This window comes from Hypanus sabinus, chromosome 6, assembly GCF_030144855.1.
Source record: "Hypanus sabinus isolate sHypSab1 chromosome 6, sHypSab1.hap1, whole genome shotgun sequence".
Classification (NCBI taxonomy): Eukaryota; Metazoa; Chordata; class Chondrichthyes; order Myliobatiformes; family Dasyatidae; genus Hypanus; species Hypanus sabinus.
The window spans coordinates 10,937,175-10,964,331 of NC_082711.1; the positions used below are offsets into that span (position 1 = coordinate 10,937,175).

General features: G+C 47.9%; 1 protein-coding gene across 9 annotated transcripts in view; it reads right to left on the reverse strand.

The window, feature by feature from the left end:
* The window catches only part of bmb (brambleberry), a 103,009-nt gene that overhangs the window by 65,468 nt on the left and 10,384 nt on the right, over nucleotides 1–27,157 (reverse strand). For 6 of the 9 annotated variants that reach the window (XR_009512559.1, XM_059971690.1, XM_059971691.1 and 3 more), the window contains 3 exons: nucleotides 19,068–19,253; nucleotides 17,655–17,861; nucleotides 6,145–6,261 (listed from right to left, as the gene is read on the reverse strand). Coding sequence is in view for 8 of the 9 variants with exons in the window: in XM_059971690.1 (XP_059827673.1) it covers nucleotides 6,145–6,261; nucleotides 17,655–17,861; nucleotides 19,068–19,253 (510 nt within the window). In the remaining variant the exon portion in view is untranslated. The remainder of the gene's footprint in view (nucleotides 1–6,144; nucleotides 6,262–17,654; nucleotides 17,862–19,067; nucleotides 19,254–27,157) is intronic. The other 3 variants (XM_059971692.1, XM_059971689.1, XM_059971686.1) reach the window with 2 other exon arrangements.

The following is a 27,157-nucleotide window of genomic DNA, read 5'->3' on the forward strand; positions in this document are numbered from 1 at the left end:
AGGGACACGGTTACGTGGAGCTCTGCGACGTGAAACAATGGACATACTGGTGCCCGAGGGACACGGTTACGTGGAGCTCTGCGACGTGAAACAATGAACATACTGGTGCCTGAGGGACACGGTTACGTGGAGCTCTGGGACATGAAACAATGAACATACTGGTGCCCGAGGGACACAGTTACGTGGAGCTCTGGGACATGAAACAAAGAACATACTGGTGCCTGAGGGACACGGTTACGTGGAGCTCTGCGGCTTGAAACAATGGACATACCGGTGCCCGTGGGACATGGTTACGTGGAGCTCTGGGACATGAAACAATGAACATACTGGTGCCTGAGGGACACGGTTACGTGGAGCTCTGCGACGTGAAACAATGAACATACTGGTGCCCGAGGGACACGGTTACGTGGAGCTCTACGACTTGAAACAATGAACATACTGGTGCCCGAGGGACACGGTTACGTGGAGCTCTGCGACTTGAAACAATGAACATACTGGTGCCCGAGGGACACGGTTACGTGGAGCTCTGAGACGTGAAACAATGGACATACTGGTGCCCGAGGGACACGGTTACATGGAGCTCTGAGACATGAAACAATGGACCTACTGGTGCCTGAGGGACACGGTTACATGGAGCTCTGAGACATGAAACAATGGACATACTGGTGCCTGAGGGACACGGTTACGTGGAGCTCTGAGACGTGAAACAATGGACATACTGGTGCCCAAGGGACATGGTTACATGGAGCTCTGAGACATGAAACAATGGACATACTGGTGCCCGAGGGACACGGTTACATGGAGCTCTGAGACATGAAAGAATGGACATACTGGTGCCTGAGGGACACGGTTACGTGGAGCTCTGCGGCATGAAACAATGAACATACTGGTGCCCGAGGGACACGGTTACATGGAGCTCTGCGACATGAAACAATGAACATACTGGTGCCCGAGGGACACGGTTACGTGGAGCTCTGGGACATGAAACAATGAACATACTGGTGCCCGAGGGACACTGTTACGTGGAGCTCTGCAGCATGAAACAATGAACATACTGGTGCCCGAGGGACACGGTTACGTGGAGCTCTGCGACGTGAAACAATGGACATACTGGTGCCCGAGGGCCGCAGTTACGTGTAGCTCTGCGACATGAAACAATGAACATACTGGTGCCCGAGGGACACGGTTACGTGGAGCTCTGGGACATGAAACAATGAACATACTGGTGCCCGAGGGACACGGTTACGTGGAGCTCTGCGACTTGAAACAATGAACATACTGGTGCCCGAGGGACACGGTTACGTGGAGCTCTGCGACGTGAAACAATGGACATACTGGTGCCCGAGGGACACGGTTACGTGGAGCTCTGCGACGTGAAACAATGGACATACTGGTGCCCGAGGGACACGGTTACGTGGAGCTCTGCGACTTGAAACAATGAACATACTGGTGCCCGAGGGACACGGTTACGTGGAGCTCTGCGACATGAAACAATGGACATGCTGGTGCCCGAGGGACACGGTTACGTGGAGCTCTGCGACATGAAACAATGGACATACCGGTGCCCGAGGGACACGGTTACGTGGAGCTCTGCGACGTGAAACAATGAACATACTGGTGCCCGAGGGACACGGTTACGTGGAGCTCTGCGACATGAAACAATGGACATACTGGCGCCCGAGAGACACGGTTACGTGGAGCTCTGCGACTTGAAACAATGAACATACTGGTGCCCGAGGGACACGGTTACGTGGAGCTCTGCGACGTGAAACAATGGACATACTGGCGCCCGAGAGACACGGTTACGTGGAGCTCTGCGACTTGAAACAATGAACATACTGGTGCCCGAGGGACACGGTTACGTGGAGCTCTGGGACATGAAACAATGAACATACTGGTGTCCGAGGGACACTGTTACGTGGAGCTCTGCGACGTGAAACAATGAACATACTGGTGCCCGAGGGACACGGTTACGTGGAGCTCTGCGACATGTAACAATGAACATACTGGTGCCCGAGGGACACGGTTACGTGGAGCTCTGCGACATGAAACAATGAACATACTGGTGCCCGAGGGACACGGTTACGTGGAGCTCTGGGACATGAAACAATGGACATACTGGTGCCCGAGGGACACTGTTACGTGGAGCTCTGTGACATGAAACAATGAACATACTGGTGCCCGAGGGACACGGTTACGTGGAGCTCTGCGACATGAAACAATGAACATACTGGTGCCCGAGGGACACGGTTACGTGGAGCTCTGCGGCGTGAAACAATGGACATACCGGTACCCAAGGGACACGGTTACGTGGAGCTCTGCGACTTGAAACAATAAACATACTGGTGCCCGAGGGACACGGTTACGTGGAGCTCTGCGACGTGAAACAATGGGCATACTGGTGCCCGAGGGACACGGTTACGTGGAGCTCTGCGACATGAAACAATGAACATACTGGTGCCTGAGGGACACGGTTACGTGGAGCTCTGCGACAAGAAACAATAGACATACTGGTGCCCGAGGGACACGGTTACGTGGAGCTCTGCAACATGAAACAATGAACATACTGGTGCCCGAGGGCCGCAGTTACGTGGAGCTCTGCGACATGAAACAATGAACATACTGGTGCCCGAGGGACACGGTTACGTGGAGCTCTGGGACATTAAACAATGAACATACTGGTGCCCGAGGGACACGGTTACGTGGAGCTCTGGGACATGAAACAATGGACATACTGGTGCCCGAGGGACACGGTTACGTGGAGCTCTGCGAAGTGAAACAATGAACATACTGGTGCCCGAGGGACACGGTTACGTGGAGCTCTGCGACATGAAACAATGAACATACTGGTGCCCGAGGGACACGGTTACGTGGAGCTCTGCGACATGAAACAATGGACATACTGGTGCCCGAGGGACACGGTTACGTGGAGCTCTGCGACATGAAACAATGGACATACTGGTGCCCGAGGGACACGGTTACGTGGAGCTCTGCGACATGAAACATTGAACATACTGGTGCCCGAGGGACACGGTTACGTGGAGCTCTGCGACGTGAAACAATGAACATACTGGTGCCCGAGGGACACGGTTACGTGGAGCTCTTCGACGTGAAACAATGGACATACTGGTGCCCGAGGGCCGCAGTTACGTGGAGCTCTGCGACATGAAACAATGAACATACTGGTGCCCGAGGGACACGGTTACGTGGAGCTCTGGGACATGAAACAATGAACATACTGGTGCCCGAGGGACACAGTTACGTGGAGCTCTGCGACATGAAACAATGAACATACTGGTGCCCGAGGGACACGGTTACGTGGAGCTCTGGGACATGAAACAATGAACATACTGGTGCCCGAGGGACACGGTTACGTGCAGCTCTGCGACATGAAACAATGAACATACTGGTGCCCGAGGGACACGGTTACGTGGAGCTCTGGGACATGAAACAATGGGCATACTGGTGCCCGAGGGACACAGTTACGTGGAGCTCTGCGACGTGAAACAATGGACATACTGGTGCCCGAGGGACACGGTTACGTGGAGCTCTGGGACATGAAACAATGAACATACTGGTGCCCGAGGGACACGGTTACGTGCAGCTCTGCGACATGAAACAATGAACATACTGGTGCCCGAGGGACACGGTTACGTGGAGCTCTGCGGCTTGAAACAATGAACATACTGGTGCCCGAGGGACACGGTTACGTGGAGCTCTGCGACATGAAACAATGGACATACTGGTGCCCGAGGGACACGGTTACGTGGAGCTCTGCGACATGAAACAATGAACATACTGGTGCCCGAGGGACACGGTTACGTGGAGCTCTGCGACATGAAACAATGGACATACTGGTGCCCGAGGGACACGGTTACGTGGAGCTCTGCGACGTGAAACAATGAACATACTGGTGCCCGAGGGACACGGTTACGTGGAGCTCTGCGACATGAAACAATGGACATACTGGTGCCCGAGGGACACGGTTACGTGGAGCTCTGGGACATGAAACAATGAACATACTGGTGCCTGAGGGACACGGTTACGTGGAGCTCTGCGACGTGAAACAATGAACATACTGGTGCCCGAGGGACACGGTTACGTGGAGCTCTGCGACGTGAAACAATGAACATACTGGTGCCCGAGGGACACGGTTACGTGGAGCTCTGCGACATGAAACAATGGACATACTGGTGCCGGAGGGACACGGTTACGTGGAGCTCTGCGACGTGAAACAATGAACATACTGGTGCCCGAGGGACACGGTTACGTGGAGCTCTGCGAAATGAAACAATGGACATACTGGTGCCCGAGGGACACGGTTACGTGGAGCTCTGCGACATGAAACAATGAACATACTGGTGCCTGAGGGACACGGTTACGTGGAGCTCTGCGACATGAAACAATGAACATACTGGTGCCCGAGGGACACGGTTACGTGGAGCTCTGCGACATGAAACAATGGACATACTGGTGCCCGAGGGACACGGTTACGTGGAGCTCTGGGACATGAAACAATGAACATACTGGTGCCGGTGGGACACGGTTACGTGGAGCTCTGCGACATGAAACAATGGACATACCGGTGCCCGAGGGACACGGTTACGTGGAGCTCTGGGACATGAAACAATGAACATACTGGTGCCCGAGGGACACGGTTACGTGGAGCTCTGCGACATGAAACAATGGACATACCGGTGCCCGAGGGACACGGTTACGTGGAGCTCTGGGACATGAAACAATGAACATACTGGTGCCTGAGGGACACGGTTACGTGGAGCTCTGGGACATGAAACAATGAACATACTGGTGCCTGAGGGACACGGTTACGTGGAGCTCTGCGACATGAAACAATGGACATACCGGTGCCCGAGGGACACGGTTACGTGGAGCTCTGGGACATGAAACAATGAACATACTGGTGCCTGAGGGACACGGTTACGTGGAGCTCTGCGACATGAAACAATGGACATACCGGTGCCCGAGGGACACGGTTACGTGGAGCTCTGGGACATGAAACAATGAACATACTGGTGCCCGAGGGACACGGTTACGTGGAGCTCTGCGACATGAAACAATGAACATACCGGTGCCTGAGGGACACGGTTACGTGGAGCTCTGGGACATGAAACAATGAACATACTGGTGCCCGAGTGACACGGTTACGTGGAGCTCTGCGACATGAAACAATGGACATACTGGTGCCCGAGGGACACGGTTACGTGGAGCTCTGGGACATGAAACAATGGACATACCGGTGCCCGAGGGACACGGTTACGTGGAGCTCTGGGACATGAAACAATGAACATACTGGTGCCCGAGGGACACGGTTACGTGGAGCTCTGCGACATGAAACAATGGACATACTGATGCCCGAGGGACACGGTTACGTGGAGCTCTGGGACATGAAACAATGAACATACTGGTGCCCGAGGGACACGGTTACGTGGAGCTCTGCGGCGTGAAAGCAGCATCCATCAGGCAGGAGGCACAGAAGCCTTGGGTCCCACATCATCAGCTTCTTCAACCATTCTTACCATCAACCATCATGCTCCTGAACTAAAGTGGATAACTTCACTCACCCAGACTCACAACTGATTCCACCACCAAGACTCACCTTCAAGGACTCTTCACAACTCTCCTTCTCAAGATTATTATTATTTTTTGCACAACTTGCCTTCTTTTGCATATTGTTTGTCAGATTTTACATACGTATATTTTTTTGGTAAAATTCTATTGCATTTCTTTGTTCTCCTGTAAATGCTTGCAAGAAAATAAATCTCAAGGTACCATATGTAAATATATACAGCACATACTTTGATAATATTTTTTTCTTTGACTTTCACCATTTCCTTACAATATATAAGGCCATTCAACCCATTGAGTCTATGCCAGCTTTGCTACCTGGTCTATCAATAGCATTCTTCCACACTTCCTCTCACTTGCCCAATGGGTATTTTACAGTGGCCCTCCCAGGGTACAAGAGAGGAGCATCTGGAGAACCACACAAGTTCTCAGGGAGAACGCATGAACTCCACCAATGATCAGAATTGATCTCGGGTGAATGGAACTGGGAGGCTTTGTGAACAGAGAGGCAGAAGACCCATCACAGTGAAGACAGATCTGAGAACGCAGGAAACTTACCCAGTTTGGTGTAGATCTGTCGAGCACGTGCTCTGACCTCCAGGAGGTCAGTTAGAATTGCTTGGTGACTTTCTTGGAGCTGCAAGTCCTGGTGAGTCAACCGTTTACTGACATTTTCTAAGGTAAAAAAATTAAAACAAGATACTTTTACATACAGATTCTGCAGAATAAATGCCATTCATGATTCTCCTGCAGTAGAGTACGCCCAATCAGAAGCAAAAGTGAATCACTGCTTAATCTCTCTCCGCAGTTGCTGCCTGACCTGTTGAGTATTCTGCTTCATCTCATCTTTCTTCAAATTTCTCTAACAATTTTTTGTGACTTGTTTTCAGCATTGCTTTGCCATCCACATCTCGCCCCACAGAAGCTCTCAATCATCTTTCAGGTAGATCTAACCTTGGTCAGTCTGCACAGATTGCTTTCACCAGCCCCTCTGAACCAGCAGCACCAACTCTCTCCTGGTCTTCACCCCTGTGGTGAACTATGTGCCTGTCGGGACACGCCCCTGCTGACTGCTCCTGTGGCTCCTCCACAGGCCCCTGTATAAAGGAGACCTGCGGCCTGACGCTCGGCCTCAGTCTCCAAGACATTGTATGATAGACACTCACTCCTGGTTCCTTCTTCCAGTCAATAAAAGCCGATATCTCGCCTTACGTCTCAGTGTGAGTTATTGATGGTGCATCAATTTTATTGACTGGAAGTTTTAAAACATGGAACCCGTTTTGCGTCCGGACCGGTTGGATTTGGACCCTCAAGACCCTGACGCAGCTCTCGCTTTTGAACACTGGCTTGCATGCTTCCAATCGTACTTGGCGGAGCTTCGTGCGACTGAACCCGCCGTTATGCACAGAATCCTACTCTCAAGGGTCTCCTCCAAAGTTTAGTCCATTATCCGGGACCTGCCGACCTACGATGGGGCACTGGACGCCCTCAAACGACAGTACCTGCGGCCGGTGAACACCGTCTACGCAAGACATCGTTTAGCTACCCAGCAACAGCGGCCTGGCGAATCGTGCGCTGAGTTTCTCCGAGCACTACAGACACTCGTCCGAGCTTGCGACTGCAAGACGCTCATGGCAGAACAGCATGCGGAGCTGCTGGTGCGAGACGCCTTTGTGACGGGACTGAGGTCAGTGTACATGCGCCAGCGGCTGCTGGAAAACTCAGACTTTACCTTAAGCTCGGCGATCGAGACGGCCAACGCTCTAGAAGCTGCGCGGCATAACGCCGACGCTGTCCAGTCGCGCGATTCCCCGCCAGTTCCGTGGACGTCTCAGACCCCGCCACCGCCGGCTCCTGGGAGCAAATTCGCCAACGCCGCCGCCAGTCGCCATTCCACGAGCTCCCTGACCCTGACCACGGCGGTGGCCCGTCAGAAGCCCGTGTGTTATTTCTGTGGCCAAAAGAAACATCCTCGACAACGCTGTCCAGCGCGAGAAACGACCTGCTCCAGCTGCGGAAAGCGTGGCCATTTTGCCAAGGTCTGTAAGTCTCAACCTCGAGCGGAGTGCAGCGCTATGGGTGAGACGTGGGGGCCGCCATCTTGCATGCCCGGATGTGGGCGGCCATCTTTGTCGACGTCAGCACGCCCCGCCCCCGATCCTCGGATGCGTACCGGGTACCCCGGATGTGGGCGGCCATCTTTGTCGGCGTCAGCACGCCCCGCCCCCGACCCTCCGATGCTGACCGGGCACCAAGACGGCGATTCAACTCTGGCCACTGTAACTCTCGACCAAAGCGCCCCACACCAGCTTGCAAGGTCCATGATGGACATCCAGGTGAAGGGGCACTGGACTGGATGCCTGTTTGACACGGGCAGCACTGGGAGTTTTATTCACCCGGACACAGTGCAACGCTGCGGACTCGCAACGCGGCCGGTAAGTCGGAGGTTCCATTTGGCCTCTGGGTCGCAGTCCGCAGACATCCGGGCGGGTTGTGTAGCGACATTGGTGGTGCAAGGCACAGAATATCAGAACTTTGCGCTATTGGTCATGCCTAATCTGTGCGCACCTGTGCTATTGGGGCTGGACTTCCAGAGCCATCTCGAAAGTGTGACTATGGTGTACGACGGGCCCCTCCCACCACTCACTGTCCGGAATCCTCAGTTTTGTGGGACTTCTTCACATACCCCGCTACTGACCACACACACACACGGGCACACACGTCCCATCCAGAACCAGGCCGACAGCTGCGCTACCGACACCACTTGCAGTCTCTCCACTCTCAAGATCCCTCCCCCACCGCTGTTCGCCAACCTGACCCCCGACTGTAAACCTGTGGCAACTAAAAGCAGGAGGTACAGCGCGGGGGACAGGGCCTTCATTCAGTCAGAGGTGCAGCGGCTGCTCAGGGAGGGGATCATTGAGCCAAGCTCAAGCCCTTGGAGGGCCCAGGTAGTTGTTGTTCGGACTGGGCAGAAAAATAGGACGGTGGTGGACTATAGTCAAACCATCAATAGGTTCACGCAGCTTGACGCATACCCTCTACCCCGCATCGCGGATATGGTCAACCAGATAGCTCAATACAAGGGGTACTCGACAATAGATCTGAAATCTGCTTATCACCAGCTCCCCATCTGCCCGGAGGACCGCCCCTACACTGCCTTCGAGGCGGGCGGCAGGCTCTATCACTTCCTGCGCGTCCCTTTCGGTGTCACGAATGGTGTCTCTGTCTTCCAGAGGGAAATGGACCGGATGGTGGACCAGTACCAACTGCAGGCCACATTTCCCTATCTGGATAACATCACCATCTGTGGTCGCGACAGGCCAGATCACGACGCCAACCTCCAACGATTTCTCCAAGTGGCCGCAGCTCTGAACCTTACTTATAACAGGGACAAGTGTGTGTTTGGAACCACCCGCCTAGCTATACTTGGGTATGTCGTGGAAAACGGGGTTATTGGCCCTGATCCCGAACGTATGTGCCCCCTGTTAGAGCTCCCTCTTCCCACCACTCTCAAGGCCCTCAGACGGTGCCTGGGTTTTTTTTCCTATTACGCCCAATGGTTCCCCCATTACGCAGACAAGGCACGCCCCCTGGTCAAGTCTACCTCGTTTCCCCTCTCTGCTGAGGCCCGCGCGGCCTTCAGCTGCATTAAAGAGGACATTGCCAAAGCTACAATGCATGCAGTGGACGAGACCGCTCCCTTCCAAGTGGAGTGTGATGCCTCCGATTTCACTCTGGCTGCTACCCTCAATCAGGAAGGCAGACCAGTAGCATTCTTTTCTCGCACCCTCCAAGGCTCCGAAATTCGGCACTCCGCGGTGGAGAAAGAAGCCCAGGCCATAGTGGAGGCTGTTAGGCACTGGAAGCACTATCTCGCTGGCAAAAGGTTCACCTTGCTGACCGACCAGCGCTCGGTTGCGTTCCTGTTCAGCAACCAACAGCGGGGCAAAATCAAAAATGATAAAATTTTGTAGTGGAGAATCGAACTCTCCACCTACAACTATGACATCCTGTACCGGCCTGGAAGGCTCAATGAGCCCCCTGATGCCCTATCCCGGGGAACATGTGCTAGCACACAGCTCGGCCAGCTGTACGCCCTTCATGCACAACTTTGCCATCCGGGGGTCACCCGATTTTACCATTTTGTGAAAGCTCGGAACCTGCCATACTCCCTGGAGGACATCAGGACGATGACCAGGGACTGCCAAATTTGCGCTGAGTGCAAACCGCACTTCTACCGTCCTGACACGACACAACTTGTCAAGGCCACCCGCCCTTTTGAACGACTGAGTGTTGACTTTAAGGGCCCCCTTCCCTCCACTGACCACAATGTCTATTTTCTCAGTGTTATCGACGAGTACTCACGGTTCCCCTTTGCCATCCCCTGCCCCGACACCACTGCCACGTCCGTCATAAAAGCCCTGCGCCAGCTCTTCACTCTGTTCGGGTATCCCTGCTATATCCACAGCGATAGAGGGTCCTCCTTTATGAGTGAGGAGCTGTGCCAGTACTTGCTAGCTAGGGGCATTGCTACCAGTCGGACCACGAGTTATAATCCCTGGGGTAATGGCCAGGTGGAGCGGGAGAATGCCACAGTGTGGAAGGCCACACTTTTAGCCCTTAAGTCAAAAGGGTTGCCGGTCTCTCGATGGCAGGAGGTCCTCCCTGAGGCACTGCACTCTATCCGCTCTCTGTTATGTACGTCCACCAATGCCACCCCTCACGAACGCCTATTCTCTTTTCCCAGGAAGTCTGTCACTGGGACCACCCTACTAGTTTGGCTGACGTCCCCGGGGCCTGTGCTGCTCCGGAAACATGTGAGGAGCAATAAATACTCCCCGCTGGTGGAGAGGGTTCACCTTCTACATGCGAACCCCCAGTATGCTTACGTGGTCTTACCTGATGGGCGGGAGGACACGGTCTCCATCCGCGACCTGGCACCCGCAGGTGCAGCAGACCACTACCCTGAAGGCTCTCCGGTAACTATGAACCCTGCACCAGAGCTGACACCGTACTCACCAGGCCCTACACAGACTCCTCACGACACTTGTATACCGGGCGTTTCGTACGCATTTATACCAGGCGCCTCGCACAAGCATGAGGGATCACCGGCACCTAGTGGGCAAGAACACGCGCAACCCCCGTCCCCTGTGCAATCACCGATGTTGCCGGCATCTATGCGGTCACAGCCGGTGCTACGTAGATCGCAGCGACAGATTCGACCGCCTGATCGGCTTGACCTGTAAGAAACTTCGCCACATGGGACTCTTTCAAACGAAGGGGGGGTGAATGTGGTGAACTATGTGCCTGTCGGGACACGCCCCCTTCTGACTGCTCCTGTGGCTCCTCCCACAGACCCCTGTATAAAGGAGATCTGAGGCCTGACGCTCGGCCTCAGTCTCCACGACATTGTATGATAGACACTCACTCCTGGTTCCTTCTTCCAGTCAATAAAAGCCGATATCTCGCCTTACGTCTCAGTGTGAGTTATTGATGGTGCATCAACCCCGTCACAGGGATTAATGATCTCTTCCTTTCCCAAAGATTATGTCAAAGACTCTAGCAAATGCGTGCAGATATACTGTGGAGAGCATTCTGACTGGCTGTATCACCATCTGGTACGGGGGCTCCGATGCATGGAATTTGAAAAAGCTGCAGTGGCTTGTAGACTTAGCCAGGTCCATCAGAGGCACAATCGAAAACATCTTCAACAGGCAATGACTCAACAGGCGGCCCCCATCATGAAGAACCTGTACCACCCAGGACATGGCCTCTTCTCAGTGGTACAAGAGATACTCAACATTTTTGAAGCAGTCTCTTCCCTTCCACTATCAGATTTCTGAATGGATGATAAACACTACCTCACTTACTGCATTCATTCTGTACTACCTGCTTTTAAATATCTTGCTTATTGTAACTCAGCCTTTATTTGTACATGTGTATTGCCACGAAACAAAATTTCACAATACACGTCAGTGATAATAAACTGGATTCTGATTCTCACTTCTGCGACCTAAAACACAATTAATCTGAAGATTTCCCAGTTTGGACACAAGGTCATTGACGCCAGCACTTGAACTTTTTAAATATCTCCTCATAATTTCAATAGTTCAGATCTGGAATCATACTTGAAATTAAAAGGGGTGGGACCATTATTTACCCAAAACTAAAATTACTTCCATTACAGAAGTAATTTATAACTCACAGAATGAAGGAGTTTTATGGTACCGAGCCACACGAGCAATAGAAAGAAATCTGCTATTTGAATACAATGTCACGCAGTCAAGGTGGTAATGGATACAAGCCCAATTCTGAGATCAATGATCAAGGCAAACAGGCAGTTCAATAGCTTGATAGCCACAGGACTCTAAACCAGAACCATCTGATTAGTAGTGATGTCAAAGGTTAAGGCAGGAGAACGGGGCTAGGAGGGTGTGGTGAACTACATATACCTGTCTGGACACACCCCTCTGCTGACTGCTCCTGTGGCTCCTCCCACAGACCCCGGTATAAAGGCGCTTGGAGACTCCGCCCCGGCCTCAGTCTCCAGATGTAGTGTGGTGGTCATTTGCTGCTTGTTCTTTCTTCCAGCCAATAAAAGCCTATATCTCACCTCACGTCTCCGAGAGTTATTGATGGTGCATCAGAGGGATAATCAATCAGCCATGATGGAATGGTGGAGCAGACTCGATGGGTGGAATGGCCCAGTTCTGCTCCTACATCTTAAGGTCTCACTCTTCTCAGCTTCAGCAGTTGCAGTCACAGAACTATCAAACACTCCACATCCATTACCCCTCCACTCCTGGGATCATTCTCGTAAAGTTAGCTTAAATAAAATCAACTCGGGAGGTTGGGGGCATCTGTGGAAAGAAACATCCTGTAGTTGAGGATTTGGAACCCTCCATCTGAACTGGGAAGCGTAAATAAGTTGGGTTAGCAGAAAAAGTAGAGAGCTGATGTGTGGAATGGGGATTTCGGGGTAATGTTGGGGGTAATCTATTGCATCCGGTGCGGCCTCCTCTACATCGTTGAGACCCGACGCAGATTGGGGGACCACTTCATCGAGCACCTCCGCTCCTTCCGTCACAATAGACAGGACCTCCCGGTTGCCACCCACTTCAACTCTGCTTCACATTCCCATTCGGATATGTCCATACATGGCCTCCTCTACTGCCATGATGAGGCCAAGCTCAGGCTGGAGGAGAAACACCTCATATACCGTCTGGGTCGTCTCCAGCCCCTTGGCATGAACATTGAATTCTTCAACTTCCAGTAATTCTCTCCAATGATTCTACCTTCTTCTACTGCCCATAGTGTTTTCCCCTTACATTCCTTCTTCACCTCTCCTGCCTATCCCCTCCCTGCTTCCCCTCCCACACCCCTTGATCTTTCCTCTGATTGGCTTTCCCCCCGCCCCTCACCTTCTTTATAGGGCCCCTGCCCCCTCCTCCTTCAGTCCTGACGAAGGGTCTCAGCCCGAAACGTTGACTGCTCCTTTCAACAGATGCTGCCTGACCTTTTTGAACATTGCCTTCTCTAACTTCCGTTAATGCCCCTCCACCCCTTCTTACCCCATCCCTGACATATTTAGTTGTTTGCCTGTTCTCCATCTCCCTCTGGTGCTCCCCTCCCCTCCTTTCTTTCTCCTGAGGCCTCCCGTCCCATGATCCTTTCTCTTCTCCAGCTCTGTATCACTTTTGCCAATCACCTTTCCAGCTCTTAGCTTCATCCCTCCCCCTCCTGTCTTCTCCTATCATTTCGCATTTCCCCCTTCCCCCACTACTTTCAAATGTCTTACTATCTTTCCTTTTGGTTAGTCCTGATGAAGGGTCTTGGCCCGAAACATCGACAGCACTTCTCCCTATAGATGCTGCCTGGCCTGCTGTGTTCCACCAGTGTTTTGTGTGTGTTGTCTGCTGAGTTCATCCAGCTTGTTTGTACGTGTTGATTTGACCACAGCATCTGCAGTGTACTTTGTGTTTAGAATGGAGATTTACCATGTCAGATCATTTGGCTATTTCCATAAGACATAGGAGCAGAATTAGGCCACTCGGCCCATCAAGTCTGCTTTGCAAATGTCTTTGTTGTGTTTTTTTTTAAACCAGAGGTTTAGTTTCTGGGCGAGAAGATTTTGGCAACATCGAATCAAAATATTGCAGACACCAGACAAGGAAAGAGGAATTGAGGTACAGTTTGAGCTCTAGGCTTGCAGATTAGCACAAAAGGAGGGCCAGATAATCTACCCCTGCTTCCAATTCCCACTCTTATCCAAAGATTTCCTAAAGGAAACCAGAAAAAAGTGGGACAGCTCATTAGAAAGCTTCTGTGGAGAACACCAACCCTTCAATAAATGACGAGTGGATTGATAGCCTGTGCATAAATACACAATGGCAGGTGAGTGGCAGCATACAGGGTGAATGACGGGATTCCCCAGTGCGGGAAACAGAATGATCTTGGAGTCCACATCCTTTGACCCCTAGAGTTGCCACGCAAGTTGACATGTTGCTTAAGAAGTCACATGGTGTGTTAGCCTTCATCTGTCAGGAGACTGAGTTATAGAGCTTAAAAGCCCAGGAAAGAGCAAACGTGAGCGGGAAGTTGGATGATTGGGAAGCTTCTAAAATCCATCAAAAGGCAACTAAAAAAGCTATAAGGGAAAAGAGGAAATCAAGGGCAAATTAGCCAATAATATAAAGCAGGATACCAAAAGATTCTTCAGTTATATAAAAGAGTAAAAGGGTGATGAGAGTTGATATTAGACCACTGGAAAATGATACTGGTGAGGTAGTAATGGGGGACAAAGAAATGGCAGATGAACCTAATGGGTATTTTGCATCAGTCTTCACTGTGGAAGACACTAGCAGTGTGCCAGAGGTCTGAGTCTCAGGGAGCAGTGAGTGCTATTGCTATTACAAAGGAAAAAGAGCTAGGCAAACTCGAAGGTTTTCAGGTGGATAAGTCACCTGGGCTAGATGGACTACTTCCCAGAGTCCTGAGAGAGGTTGCTGAAGAGATAACAGATGCATTGGTGATGATCTTTCAATAATCATTTGATTCTGGCATGGTCCTGGAGGACTGGAAATGTCACTCCACTCTTTAACAAGGGAGGACAGCAAAAGAAAGGAAACTGTAGATCAGTTAAGGAAACTGTTCCTTCCTCAGTGGTTGGGAAAGTGTTGGAGTCTATTATTAAGGATGAGGTTTGGGGGTACTTGGAGACTAATTATAAAATAAGTCAAAGTCAGCATGGTTTCTTTCAAGGGAAATCTTCCCTGACAAATCTGTCGGAGTTCTTCGAGGAAGTAACAAGCAGGGTGAACAAAGGAGAGGCAGTGGATTTCATTTACTTGGATTTTCAGAAGGCTTTTGATAAGGTGCCACACATGAGGCTGGTTAACAAGATAAAATCCTATGGTGTTACAGGAAAGATACTGGCATGGATAAAGGAATGGCTGACAGGCAGGAAGCAGCTAGTGGGGTAAAAAGGTGCCAGTGAAAAGTGGGAAACACAAAGTACACTGCAGATGCTGTGGTCAAATCAACACGTACAGCACGCTGGAGGGACTCAGCAGGAGGCCAAAGTACAGGAAATGGAGGAGATGCGGGTAAGGGCATCATTGATGACTGTAGAAGGGAAACCATGATTCTTAAAGAAAGAGGATATTTGAGATGCCCCGGAAGGGAAAGCCTCATCCTGGGAGCAGATGTGGCGGAAATGGAGGAACTGGGAATAGGGAATAGCATTTTCACATTTGGTAGGTTAGGAAGAGGTATAATCAAGGTAATTATGAGAGTCAGTGGGTTTATAGAAGATGTCAGTGGACAGTCTGTCTCCAGAGATGGAGACCGAGAGATCGGTCTTATCAGTGAAAAGTGGTGTTCCTCAGGGGTCAGTATTGGGACCTCTACTTTTCAATGATTTAGATAATGGAATTGATGGCTTTGTGGCAAAGTTTCCAGATGTTAGAAAGATAGGTGGAGAGGTAGGTAGTGTCAAGGAAGCAACGATTGCAGCAGGACTTAGACAATTTGGAAAAATGGGGAAAAAATGTGGCTGATGGAATACAGTGCTGTGAAATGTATGATAATGCATTTTGGTAAAAGGAACAATGGTGCGGACTATTATCTACATGGGGAGAAGGTTCAAACATCGGAAGTGCAGAGGGACTCATGTAAGACTCCCTAAAAGTTAACTTACAGGTGGAGTTTGTGGTAAAGGCAGCAAATGCAGTGTTGGCATTTAAGGGAATAGAGCAAGGAGATAATGCTGAGCCTTTATAAGACTCTAGTCAGGCCACTCTTGTAGGATTGACATCAGTTTTGGGCCCCATGTTTCTGAAAGGATGTGTTGTCACTGCAGAGTCCAGATGAGGTTCAAGAGGATGATTCCAGGAATGAATGGGTTAACATAAGAGCAGCATTTGGCAGCTTTGGAACTGTACTCACTGGAATTTAGAAGAATGCAAGGGGGTCTCATTGAAACCCACCAAATGATAAGGTGGATGTGGAGAGGACATTTCTATGGTGACGGTATCCAGAACAAGAGGGCACAGCCTCAAAATTGAGGGGCGACCTTTTAGAACAATGTTCGGGAGGAATATTTTTTAGCCAGAGAGTAGTGAGTCTGTGAAATGCTCTGCCACAGACTGCGGTGGAGGCCAAGTCCGTGGGGATATTTAAAGCAGAAGTTGATAGCTTCTTGATTTGTGAGGACAAGAAAGGATATGTATGGCTGGTGTATGGGGTTGAGTGGGATTTTGGATCAGCCATGATGGAAAGGCAGAACTGATTTGATGGGCTTAATGGCCTACTTCTGCTCCCATGTCTTATGGTCTAAATGCTCTTCACGTTAACCCTTTCATTCCTTACCCATGAAGTTAATAATAGGTGATTGTCAAGACTGCAACAACAAAAAAAAGCAACTCTGATGACTTAATATCGACTTGAACCACTAATGGGGATCTGTTTGGGATAGAGACACCCTTACTTTTGGGATGTGCTACTTTTAGGTTGGAACAGCATGTTGTCAGTGTACAAAGGCAGCTGGTCCCAACCAGTGAGTTACAACAGTGTATAACACTCCTTTGACTTTGCAGTAGGCCTATGCAGACACCTGAAACCTTGGGTGGGAGGTTGAGATCTTTTAAAGATCCTGACCCTTTCTGGGCTGCTACCAAAGTGTTTGAGATTCCATCATTTTCCAGAGGTAGCTTCGTTGCAAGTTTTCATCCAATCTCTTCCTGTCAACGTCCTTGGCCTATGAACCCTACTCTTTGCCTCACACACAACCCCATGTTCACATGATCTGCTGAATCCGATTGCTCCAGCCTGGTCTCCCTCAATCCTTTGACCCGAGTCACCTGCAACGGTGGGACATTGTACAAGAATGACCTTCTGTATCCTGTGAGCAGACCCTGGCTGTGATGAGATCTGGAGCCAAGCGGTCCTGTTGAAATCTGAACCAGGCTTCAAGGAGCAGGTTACCTAGTAGGTGCCAGTCAGTAGCACTGTTGGGATGGGTTCAGGAGAACGAGTGGGGATCTTAAAGAAACAAAATTATGAAAAAGGGGTAGGAAAGTTGTTTCCATTGCTAGGTGAAACTAGAACTATGGGACAGCCTCAAGATTTGGGATAATAGATTTAGGATGGAGATGAGAAAAGACTACCTTCCCCCCCCCCCCCCAGAGAGTAGTGAATCGGTGGAATTTTTCACCCAGCGAAGCAGTAGAAGTTACCTTATGAAATACATTTCTAACACAGATAGATTTTTGCAAAGCAGGGGAATTAGGGGTTATGGGGGTGGAGGTAGGGTTTGAGTCCACAGCCAGATCAGCCATGATTTATTGAATGGCAGAGCAGGCGCGATGGGCCAGATGGCCGACTCCTGCTCCTGTTCTTATAAGCCCTGTGGGCATGAACCTGGTGGGATTCAGCTCCTCACCTGGCCACTGGGAGACCAACATGGGCCAATGAAGTTGGGAGAGAAAACTAACCGGTGTGATCCAATGGCAAGCAGACTCGATGAGCTGATGGTAATTCTGTTTCCGTGTCATGATTTAACTTACCCATGGTTAGTGTGATGCCATCAATCAGCTTCGTGACTTGCTGGTGGCCGCTAGCAATCAGCTCCTTTTCTTCGGTCAGCCTCTCCAGATTTCCATTAATGGAGGACTCCAGGTCTTGCTGTCCGCCTTGTAGCTGTTCTTGCTGCAGCAGTGAAGAATCTTCTGTAACGAAGAGGCAGTCAGCTCTCACAGCTCTTTTTGTCCATCCTGTAATAGATTTGAGGCACTTGGCATGCATGACCAACGACACACTCCAGACATGCAAGGACAGTTTGAGGTAGACATGGAATCCAGTCATATGGAGGATCTGGTACTTGGAATCAGCCCCATGGAAAAGCAGCAAGGCTAAAGAATAACATTCTAGCAATCCAAAGTGTGCTGCTCACTCCGAGTACAAATGTTCAACCAAATAAGCCATGTACCTTCTTATTCTGACTGCTCCCTCACTTCCTGCCACGACGTCTGCTTTGGTGCAGCATCCTCTCACAATACACAAAAACTAGAGCAAACTGTCTAAGCAACACACACAAAATGCTTTCGTCAAGACTCGGGTCTCGTCCTGAAACGTCGACAGTTCTTCTCCTTATAGATGCTGCCTGACCTGCTGTGTCCCACCGGCATTTTGTGTGTGTTGCTTGAATTTCCAGCATCTGCAGATTTCCTCATGTTTGCTCAGCAAACTGTCCAGTCAGGCTAATTGGTTACCATCACTGCCGGACATGTACATGTCCAGGATAAAGGAGCAGGCAGGAAAATCATTGTGGACATCACCCACCCTGCTAACTGCCTTTTCCAAACGCACCCTTCTAGAAAACACTATAGGCCTATTTAAACAGAAACACCATGCCCTCTTAAAAGCTTTTCCCGCCCAAGCATTTAATCTGATCAACCTTACTAGTTAGCCCTCCCCCACCCCTTCTATTACCTCCATCACTGCACTGGAAACACTTTAAACCATTTTATTGTTTACATTGTTAATACAATGCTTGTACTTATAATGCACATTCTACTCCATATCTGCACTTTAACATCCATCTTTATTTTCATACATTTCTTTAATATTGTTGAATGTTGTTGGGTTTTCTTTCAAGTCATTCCAACACGCAACAGCAAATTCAAGTACATGCAAACGTATGTGGTGAATAAAGTTGATCCTTCCTCTCCAGTCCTGATGAAGGGTCTCTGCCCGAAATGTTAACTGTTCATTTCCCTCCATAGATGCTGCCTGGCCTGCTGAATTCCTCCAGCACCATGTAAGCCTTGCAACTTCAAGCAAATGTATCTGGTCCAACTCAAATCAAATTCCAATAATCTTGCCATGAAGTAAGTTAAAATTAGCTATTGATTCTATAATAGGAAAAAAGGCCAAGATGCTTCAGCCCAGGAGAGATTTTGAAAGAAAAGCACATTTACCTTCAGAAGTGTCATGACTTCCAACTGACTGGAAGCTGAGGCCGCTAAAGAGTTCACTGTCATCTCTGTCCTCCTCCTGAACTCCTGCTGCTGGGCCGTGTAGCACAGAGAGCAGGCCTGGTTGCTGACAATGTGGTAGGCATTCCATGTGTCGGGGTCCATTTCCTTTGTGCATTCTGCTAATGTCTTGGGGGCACCAGAGGGAGAGAGAACAATGCAGACGTACAGTTTCAAGGCCTGGGTCTTTTTTTTTTATTAGTTTTTCAAAACATTTTACAAATTAAAAACCCCAAATCCCAATGAAGAACATTAAAACAGTGCAAAATTAAGCATACGATAACAATATGCTACAAAGGAAGAGAATTTAGCAAAAAAAAAGCACCTGAATTAAAGACAAGTAAGCTTAGTGTCCTCCCCAAGCCCCACAACACAAGAAAAAACAACAGCAACTCCAGACCAACCACAACACAATATAGAGAGTGTAAGTCAGGACAGCCAAACTCCCAGACTGTGAATACACTCAGCAACAGAGGATAATAATGCCTTCTACCAGAGAAAAAAGGAGCTGAAAGCAAGGGACCGAAGAGAAAAAAAAACCCTAGTCAAGAGGAAGGTTATGAAAGTGCTCGATAAAAGGTCCCCAGACCTTATGGAACTTTAGATCCGAATTGAGAACTGAATAATGAATTTTTTCGAGGTCCAAACAGGCCATGATGTCGTTAAGCCATTGAGCATGAGTGGGCAGGGCAACATCTCTCCATCTGAGGAGGATCAAGCGTCTAGCCAGGAGAGAGGCAAAGGATAATATTCGGCATTTGGTCGGACCCAGACATAAATATGTCTCGCCCCAAAAACCGAACAGAGCAATTAAGGGGTTTGGTTCTGGGTGCTGATTCAGAATATACGATAACGTAGTGAAGACATCTTTCCAGAATTTCTCTAAGCTAGGACAGAACCAGTACATATGGATGAGAGAGGCCACGCCCCTCTTGCATTTATCACAGAGCGGACTAACGCTAGGGTAGAATCGAGATAGTTTAGATTTAGACATATGGGCTCTATGAACAATCTTAAACTGTAAAAGGCAGTGGCGAGCACAAAGAGAGGTTGAGTTAACCGATTTGAGAACTGAATCCCAGCTCTCCTCAGATAAGGAGATATTTAAATCCTGCTCCCAGGCCATTTTGATTTTAACCATGGGGGCCCGTCGTAAGGCTGCTAGTTTATCTCGGATGATTGATAATAAGCCTTTACCTAGTGCAGGGGTCAGCAACCTTTACCACTGAAAGAGCCACTTGGACCCGTTTCCCACAGAAAAGAAAACACTGGGAGCCGCAAAACCCGTTTGACATTTAAAATGAAATAACACTGCATACAACGTTTTTTTTGCCTTTATGCTATGTATAAACAAACTATAATGTGTTGCATTTATGAAATTGATGAACTCCTGCAGAGAAAACGAAATTACATTTCTGCATGCAACAAAAACATTTTGAACTCCGAAAAAAAGACGTTGGGTTGAAAGTTACTTTAAAGTAAAATACTCAATGTCTATTTGAGTCCTTCTTGTATTTATGAAAAACGCCAAACTTAAATTTTCCGCCAGCAGCAAACCAAAAATAACATCAGCCAGCTGTCAGCCTGAAAAATAAAAGGACTATTTCACTGAACAATGAAAAAATATGAATACACATAAAATAATAGGCAATTAAAATATTTATCATACTTGGTTAATGGGATTTCTGCTCCTGGACCTCAGCGCACAGCGTCTGCACATCAGGGCTGTATGACGTCACCTTCATCTTTACACAGGATCGCAAGCTGTCATCTGTGAGGCATGCGCGATGTTTGTTTTTAATAAAGTTCATGTTGGAGAACACCTGCTCACTTACATATGTGGATCCAAAGATCGACAGGACTCAAAGCGCATACTTTTTAATGTTTACATAAATGTTTCGAACACAAGTTTGTCCGGTTTTGGAAGGTTTTCAATATCACTCCATTTGTGTTTCTGAGCAAGAACGGGCAACATCTTCAAGGTCTGCTGTCAAGCGTCTAAACTTGGACACCCATATGTCTTTGTCGGCTATGTCGGCCAGTTCCATCTCAAGATCAGGTTGACTCACACCTGCCAATGCAGTCGTATTCAGTAGGGAAGGATCGATGCTTAAGGGAGTGACCGGGAAGGATAATGTGTTTTTTTCCTCTCTGAACTCAGAGAAGCGTTTCCCAAACGATGTTTGCATTGCGATGATTGCAGAATGTAAATACTCCGAAATTATCATGTCGTGACCTTGTTTGAACTCTCTCAAATTGGGGAAGTGAGACAAAGTGCCTTTCTGTAAATCTCTGGCAAGCACTGTCAACTTGCGCTCGAATGCCAAAACATCCTCCAACATGTGCAGGGCTGTACGTCCTTACCCCTGAAGAGCTGTGTTCAGCGTGTTCAGGTGCGCTGTCATGTCTACCATGAAGTGTAGCTTTTCCAGCCACTCTGGCTGTTCCAGCTCAGGAAAGGTGAGCCCTTTGCTGCCCAGGAAAGTTTTCACTTCTTCCAGACACGCGACAAAGCGTTTCAGCACCTTCCGTCTGGACAGCCAGCGATAAAAACACGTTGTAGCGGTGTCAGTAAACTGCAGTCAAAGATAGCTTTATTCGAACTAAACAGCCTTGCTTTTAAGCCTCTCTCAACCCAGCCCCCATGGACGCAGATGCTGCAAAAGACGCGTACTCACAAACCCCCGTAGGCTATCTCCCTTAGCCGGAATGCTGGCTAATTGTGAGCCGTTTCGGATGTCGCCACACTTAGATTGTACAAGATCACCATAATCTTCAAATTTAGAATTACATTTCAAAAGCTAACAAACTAACATAAAATACATTTTAATTAAATACTGACCAATTATTTCCCAAAGCCACAGGGAGCCGCAGCACAGAGGTGAAAGAGCCACAAATGGCTCGGGAGCCGCAGGTTGCCGACCCCCGACCTAGTGGATTCATGGAAAGAAATAGGTCCATAGCATTTTTCGCAGGCATTTCAGGGAAGTTGGGAATTAAAGGAGCAATAAAGTGTCGGATTTGGAGATATCTGAAAAAATGAGCATTGGGCAGATTGAACTTAACAGAGAGCTGCTGAAAAGAAGCGAAGCGATTATCAATGAAAAGATCTTCAAAATGTCTAATGCCCTTCCTATACCAAACCTGGAATGCTGAATCGTATGTAGTAGGTAAAAAAAGGTGATTATGAGCAATAGGGCTGGAAACAGAAAACCCCTGGAAACCATAGCATTTCCTGATCTGAGCCCATATATGCAAAGTGTGTCTAACAAGAGGATTAGCTATTGATCTGGGCAGACTACTAGGGAGTGCAGAGCCAAGAAGTGCAGAGATAGATAATTCTTTGGTGGAGCTCAGCTCCATCGCCACCCAGTTAGGGCACTCGGGTTGGCCATGGAAGAAAGACCAGAAGGAAGCACAACGTATATTAGCTGCCCAATAATATAAACGAAAGTTAGGTAAAGCCATGCCACCCTCTTTTTTAGATTTTTGGAGATGGATTTTATTAATTCTAGAGCGCTTATTCTGCCACAGATATGACAAAATAATAGAGTCTAAGGAATCAAAAAAAGATTTAGGAATAAAAATTGGGATAGATTGAAATAGGTATAAAAATTTGGGGAGAACATACATTTTAACAACATTAATACGACCGACCAAAGACATAGATAGAGGTGACCATTGTACCAGACTCTGTTTTATAGTATATGAAAGATTGGCAAAGTTTTCACGAAAGAGATCTTTAAACTTCCTTGTCACTGTAATTCCAAGATAAGTAAATTGATTATGGACTACTTTAAAAGGGAGATCATGAAATGTTAGTTCTTGTGCTTCTTTATTAATTGGGAGAAGTTCACTCTTATGCAAATTAAGTTTATAGCCAGAGATCTGGCTAAACTGGTCAAGAAGTGAAAACATTAGAGGTAAGGATGTAGATGGATTTGAGAGAAAGAGTAATAAGTCATCAGCATAGAGAGAAACTTTATGCTCAACACCCCCTCTCCAAATCCCAGTCAATTCAGGGCGGTTTCGAAATGCTATCGCCAGAGGTTCCATAGCCAAATCAAAGAGAAAGGGACTTAAGGGGCATCCCTGGCAGGTGCCACGTTTGAGATTAAATACTTGGGATTTCTGAAAGTTGGTTAAAACAGAGGCAGTAGGACATAGGTACAGCAATTGGATCCAAGAGATGAAACTTTGGCCAAGGTCAAATTTTTCTAAAACTGCAAAAAGGTAATTCCACTCTATACAATCAAATGCTTTCTCCGCATCGAGGGAAATAACACATTCAGGAATCCCAGTTGGAGGTGAATATAAGATATTAAATAAATGCCGAATGTTAAAAAAAGGAAACTGTTTTTAATAAAGCCTGTTTGGTCATCAGAGATAATGGAGGGAATGATGGTTTCTAATCTATGAGCCAAAACTTTAGCTAAGATCTTTACATCAACATTGAGCAGAGAGATCGGCCTATACGAGGAACACTCTGTTGGGTCTTTGCCCTTTTTTAAAAGAAGAAGAATAGATGCCTCATTGAAAGAGGGTGGCAATTTGCCGTAATTAAACGAGTCAGATAATACTGAAAGTAACCGAGGAGAAAGAAGAAAAGAGAATGATTTATAAAATTCTACAGGGAACCCATCAGGTCCAGGAGATTTCCCTGAGGACAGTGCAGAAATTGCAAAAGATATTTCTTCTAATGACATAGGCGCATTGAGTTTGGCTTTGAAATCAGATGAAAGTGAGGGGATATTCAGATTCTGTAAAAATTGATCAACAGAGATATTGTCATTCAGAGATTCAGAGGAATAAAGCTGAGAATAAAAATTTTTAAATGCGTCATTAATTTCTAAATGATCCGATATAAAGTCTCCGTTCTCCTTCCGGGTCTTTGTAATACGTTGTTTGGCTTTGGAACGCCTCAGTTGATTGGCTAGGAATTTACCAGACTTATCCCCATGAATGTAAAAGCGACTCTTGCTTTCGAGAAGTTGGCGTTCGACAGGTTGAGTGGACAGAAGGTTAAATTTAGTTTGGAGTTCAACACGCTTCTTGTATAATTCAGGGTTCTTAGTTTGGGCATATATTTGATCCAATTCTTTAATCTGGTTAATGAGGTCTAATCGATCTGCACGGGATCTTCTGTTGAGATTTGCTGTGTAAGAGATTATTTGCCCCCTCAGATATGCTTTCATGGCATCCCAGACAATCTGGAATGGCACTTCAGGTGATGTATTAGTGTTAAAATAAAAGGTTATCTGATCCTTAATAAATTTTTAAAAATCATCATCCGATAGTAAGGTTGAATCAAACCGCCAGTGTTTATTCCTCTGAGGGAGACCAGGCAAATTCAGAGGGAGAGTAATTGGGGCATGGTCAGAAATCAGTATACTCTGATAGTCACAAGAGTGGGCAAATGGAATAAGTTGGTTATCGAGTAAGAAATAATCAATTCTAGTGAAGGTATGGTGAACATGTGAGAAAAAAGAATAATCTCTCTCCGTAGGATGGAGGAAACGCCATATATCAGAGATACCATAATTAGAGAGAAACGATTGGATAGCTAAGGCAGATTTAGTAGGTGATCTAGTAACAGAGGATGATCGATCCAAATTGGGATCTAACCAACAATTAAAGTCACCACCCAGTATAAGAGAGTATGAGTTTAGGTCTGGTAGTGAGGAAAAAAACCGTTCAAAAAAATTAACATCATCAAAGTTGGGGGCATACAGGTTTGCTAGTGCAACTTTAGTGTTATATAGTTAACCAGAAACAATAATAAAATGGCCATTTATATCAGATATTTAGGTCTGGGTCTTTGAACATTGAAGATTTACAGTGCAGTGCAGACTGTTCAGCTCACAAACCTTTTAACCCACTCCAAAATCAATCCATCTCTTGCTTCCTACATAACCCTCCATTTTTCTTTCATCATGTGCCTATCTAAATACCCCTAATGTATCTGCCTCCACTACTACCCCTGCAGAGGGTGCTTCATGCACTCAACACTCTAAAGAGCTATTCTTTGACATCCACCCAACCCTTTCCTCCCATCACCTTGAACTTAAGTTCCCTGGAATTAGCTATTTCTGCTCAGGGGCGGGGCAGTCTCTGGCTGTCCACTTGGTGGATGACTCTTTGAATCAAATAAAGTGGCTATAAATTTTTTAAATGCTCAACTTTAGCACAAGCATGTCCCAAGGGAAATATGGAACACTGCAATAGGTATTCCAACTGCTCTCAAACAATTGGAGACAAGCTCCTAAAGTTAAGAAGCCTTGTCTGTGTAGGCCAGTAACTGAATTTTAGTGTCAACACCAAGTTCATTCTTCAGAAATTTTGCAGAACAAACACACACACATGCACGCACACTCACGTGCCCTGGGCCTAAGGACTCAATTTGGTTTAGAATGCTGTTGCTTGCTTTTATTGGTTGCATGATTTGTGTTTATTCCCCCTCTTTGTCTGCATATTGGATGTTGGTCTTTTTTAAAATTGGATTATTTCGGATTTCTTGCTTTGTTGCTGCCTGGAAGCATATGAAACTCAAGGTTGTATAATCTATTCATTGTTTGATAATTAATGTAACTTCAATCAGGAAATGTTTTGGGCAGAGGCATTTTGTTTGTCACATGTGCATTAAAACATACAGTGGAATGCATTATTTGTGACGATTACACTGGGCAGCCCACAAGTGTGATGATTCTGGCGCTAACAACGCATGCACACAACTCACGAACTATCCATATGTTTTTGGAATGTGGGAGGAAATCTGAGCATCCAAGGATGCTCTGGTCACTGGTGGGATCGCTCTGCTGTTGGAGAAGGAAAGGCTGCCACTGGGCCCAGAGGATGTTACCCAGGTCTTCAGTGTTTTGGAGGTGGACTCAGCTTATAGGTTTCCATCCACACCACCACCCCCACAGATTTTGTTTTAAATATTCTGTTTTTTGTCCAATCTTTCTCGTTATTTAGTGTGCCGGAGATTTGGGGGTTGATGTGCCTGTTCCATTTTTGTGCAGGGAGGAGGGATTTGGGGGTTGATGATTGTGCTGTCGTTCTTTTCTTTCTCGGTTTCATGGTTATCTGGAGAAGAAGAATTTCAGAGTTGTAGACTTTGATAATAAATGAACCTTTGAACCCACACAGTCACGGGGAGAACATACAGGCTCCTAACAGACAGCAGCAGGATTCAAACACCGTCTTATACGGAGCAGAGGGAGACAGAGTAGGAATGCTTTGTCTCCAGAGGCTTCGACAAGAAGAGGCTGAGGACGAGCTTCACTCCAAGTGAGATGAGGCCGGGTAAATTCCTTTAAAAGGAGAAAGTTTCAAAAGTTGAGGCAAGTATTGGGTAGGTCATGGCGGCTGAGATCAGCCCAGCAGCATGTGGGAAATCAGGGATACTTCCAGTGTCCCTGACGACTATCTGTGCAGGAAGAGTGTCCAACTGCAGCTTCTGGCAGACCGCACTGAGTGTCTGGAGCTGCGATTGGATTCATACTGGAGCATTCGCGATGCTGAGTAAGTCGTGAATAGCACATTCAGTGAGTTGGCCACACCGCAGCTAAAGGCTACACAGGCAGAAAGGGAAGGGGTGGCCACTAGACAGTGTAGCAGTAGGCAGGTAGTGCAGGAGTCCCCTGAGGTCATCTCCCTCCTAAACAGATATACTGTTTTGGATACTGTTGGGGGAGATGTCTCATCAGGGGAAGGCAGCAGCAGCCGAGTTCATCGCACCATGGGTGGCTCTGCGGCACAGGAGGGAAGGAAAAGGAGTGGGAGAGCTATAGTGATAGGGGATTCAATTGTAAGGGGAATAGAAAGGTGTTTCTGCGGCCGCAAACTAGACTCCAGGATGGTGTGTTGCCTCCCTGGTGCAAGGGTCAAGGATATCTCTGAGCGGCTGCAGGACATTCTGGAATGGGAGGGTGAACAGCCAGTGGTCGTGGTCACATAGGTACCAACGATATAGGTAAAAAACGGGATGAGGTCCTACAAGGTGAATTTAGTGAGTTAGGAGATAAACTAAA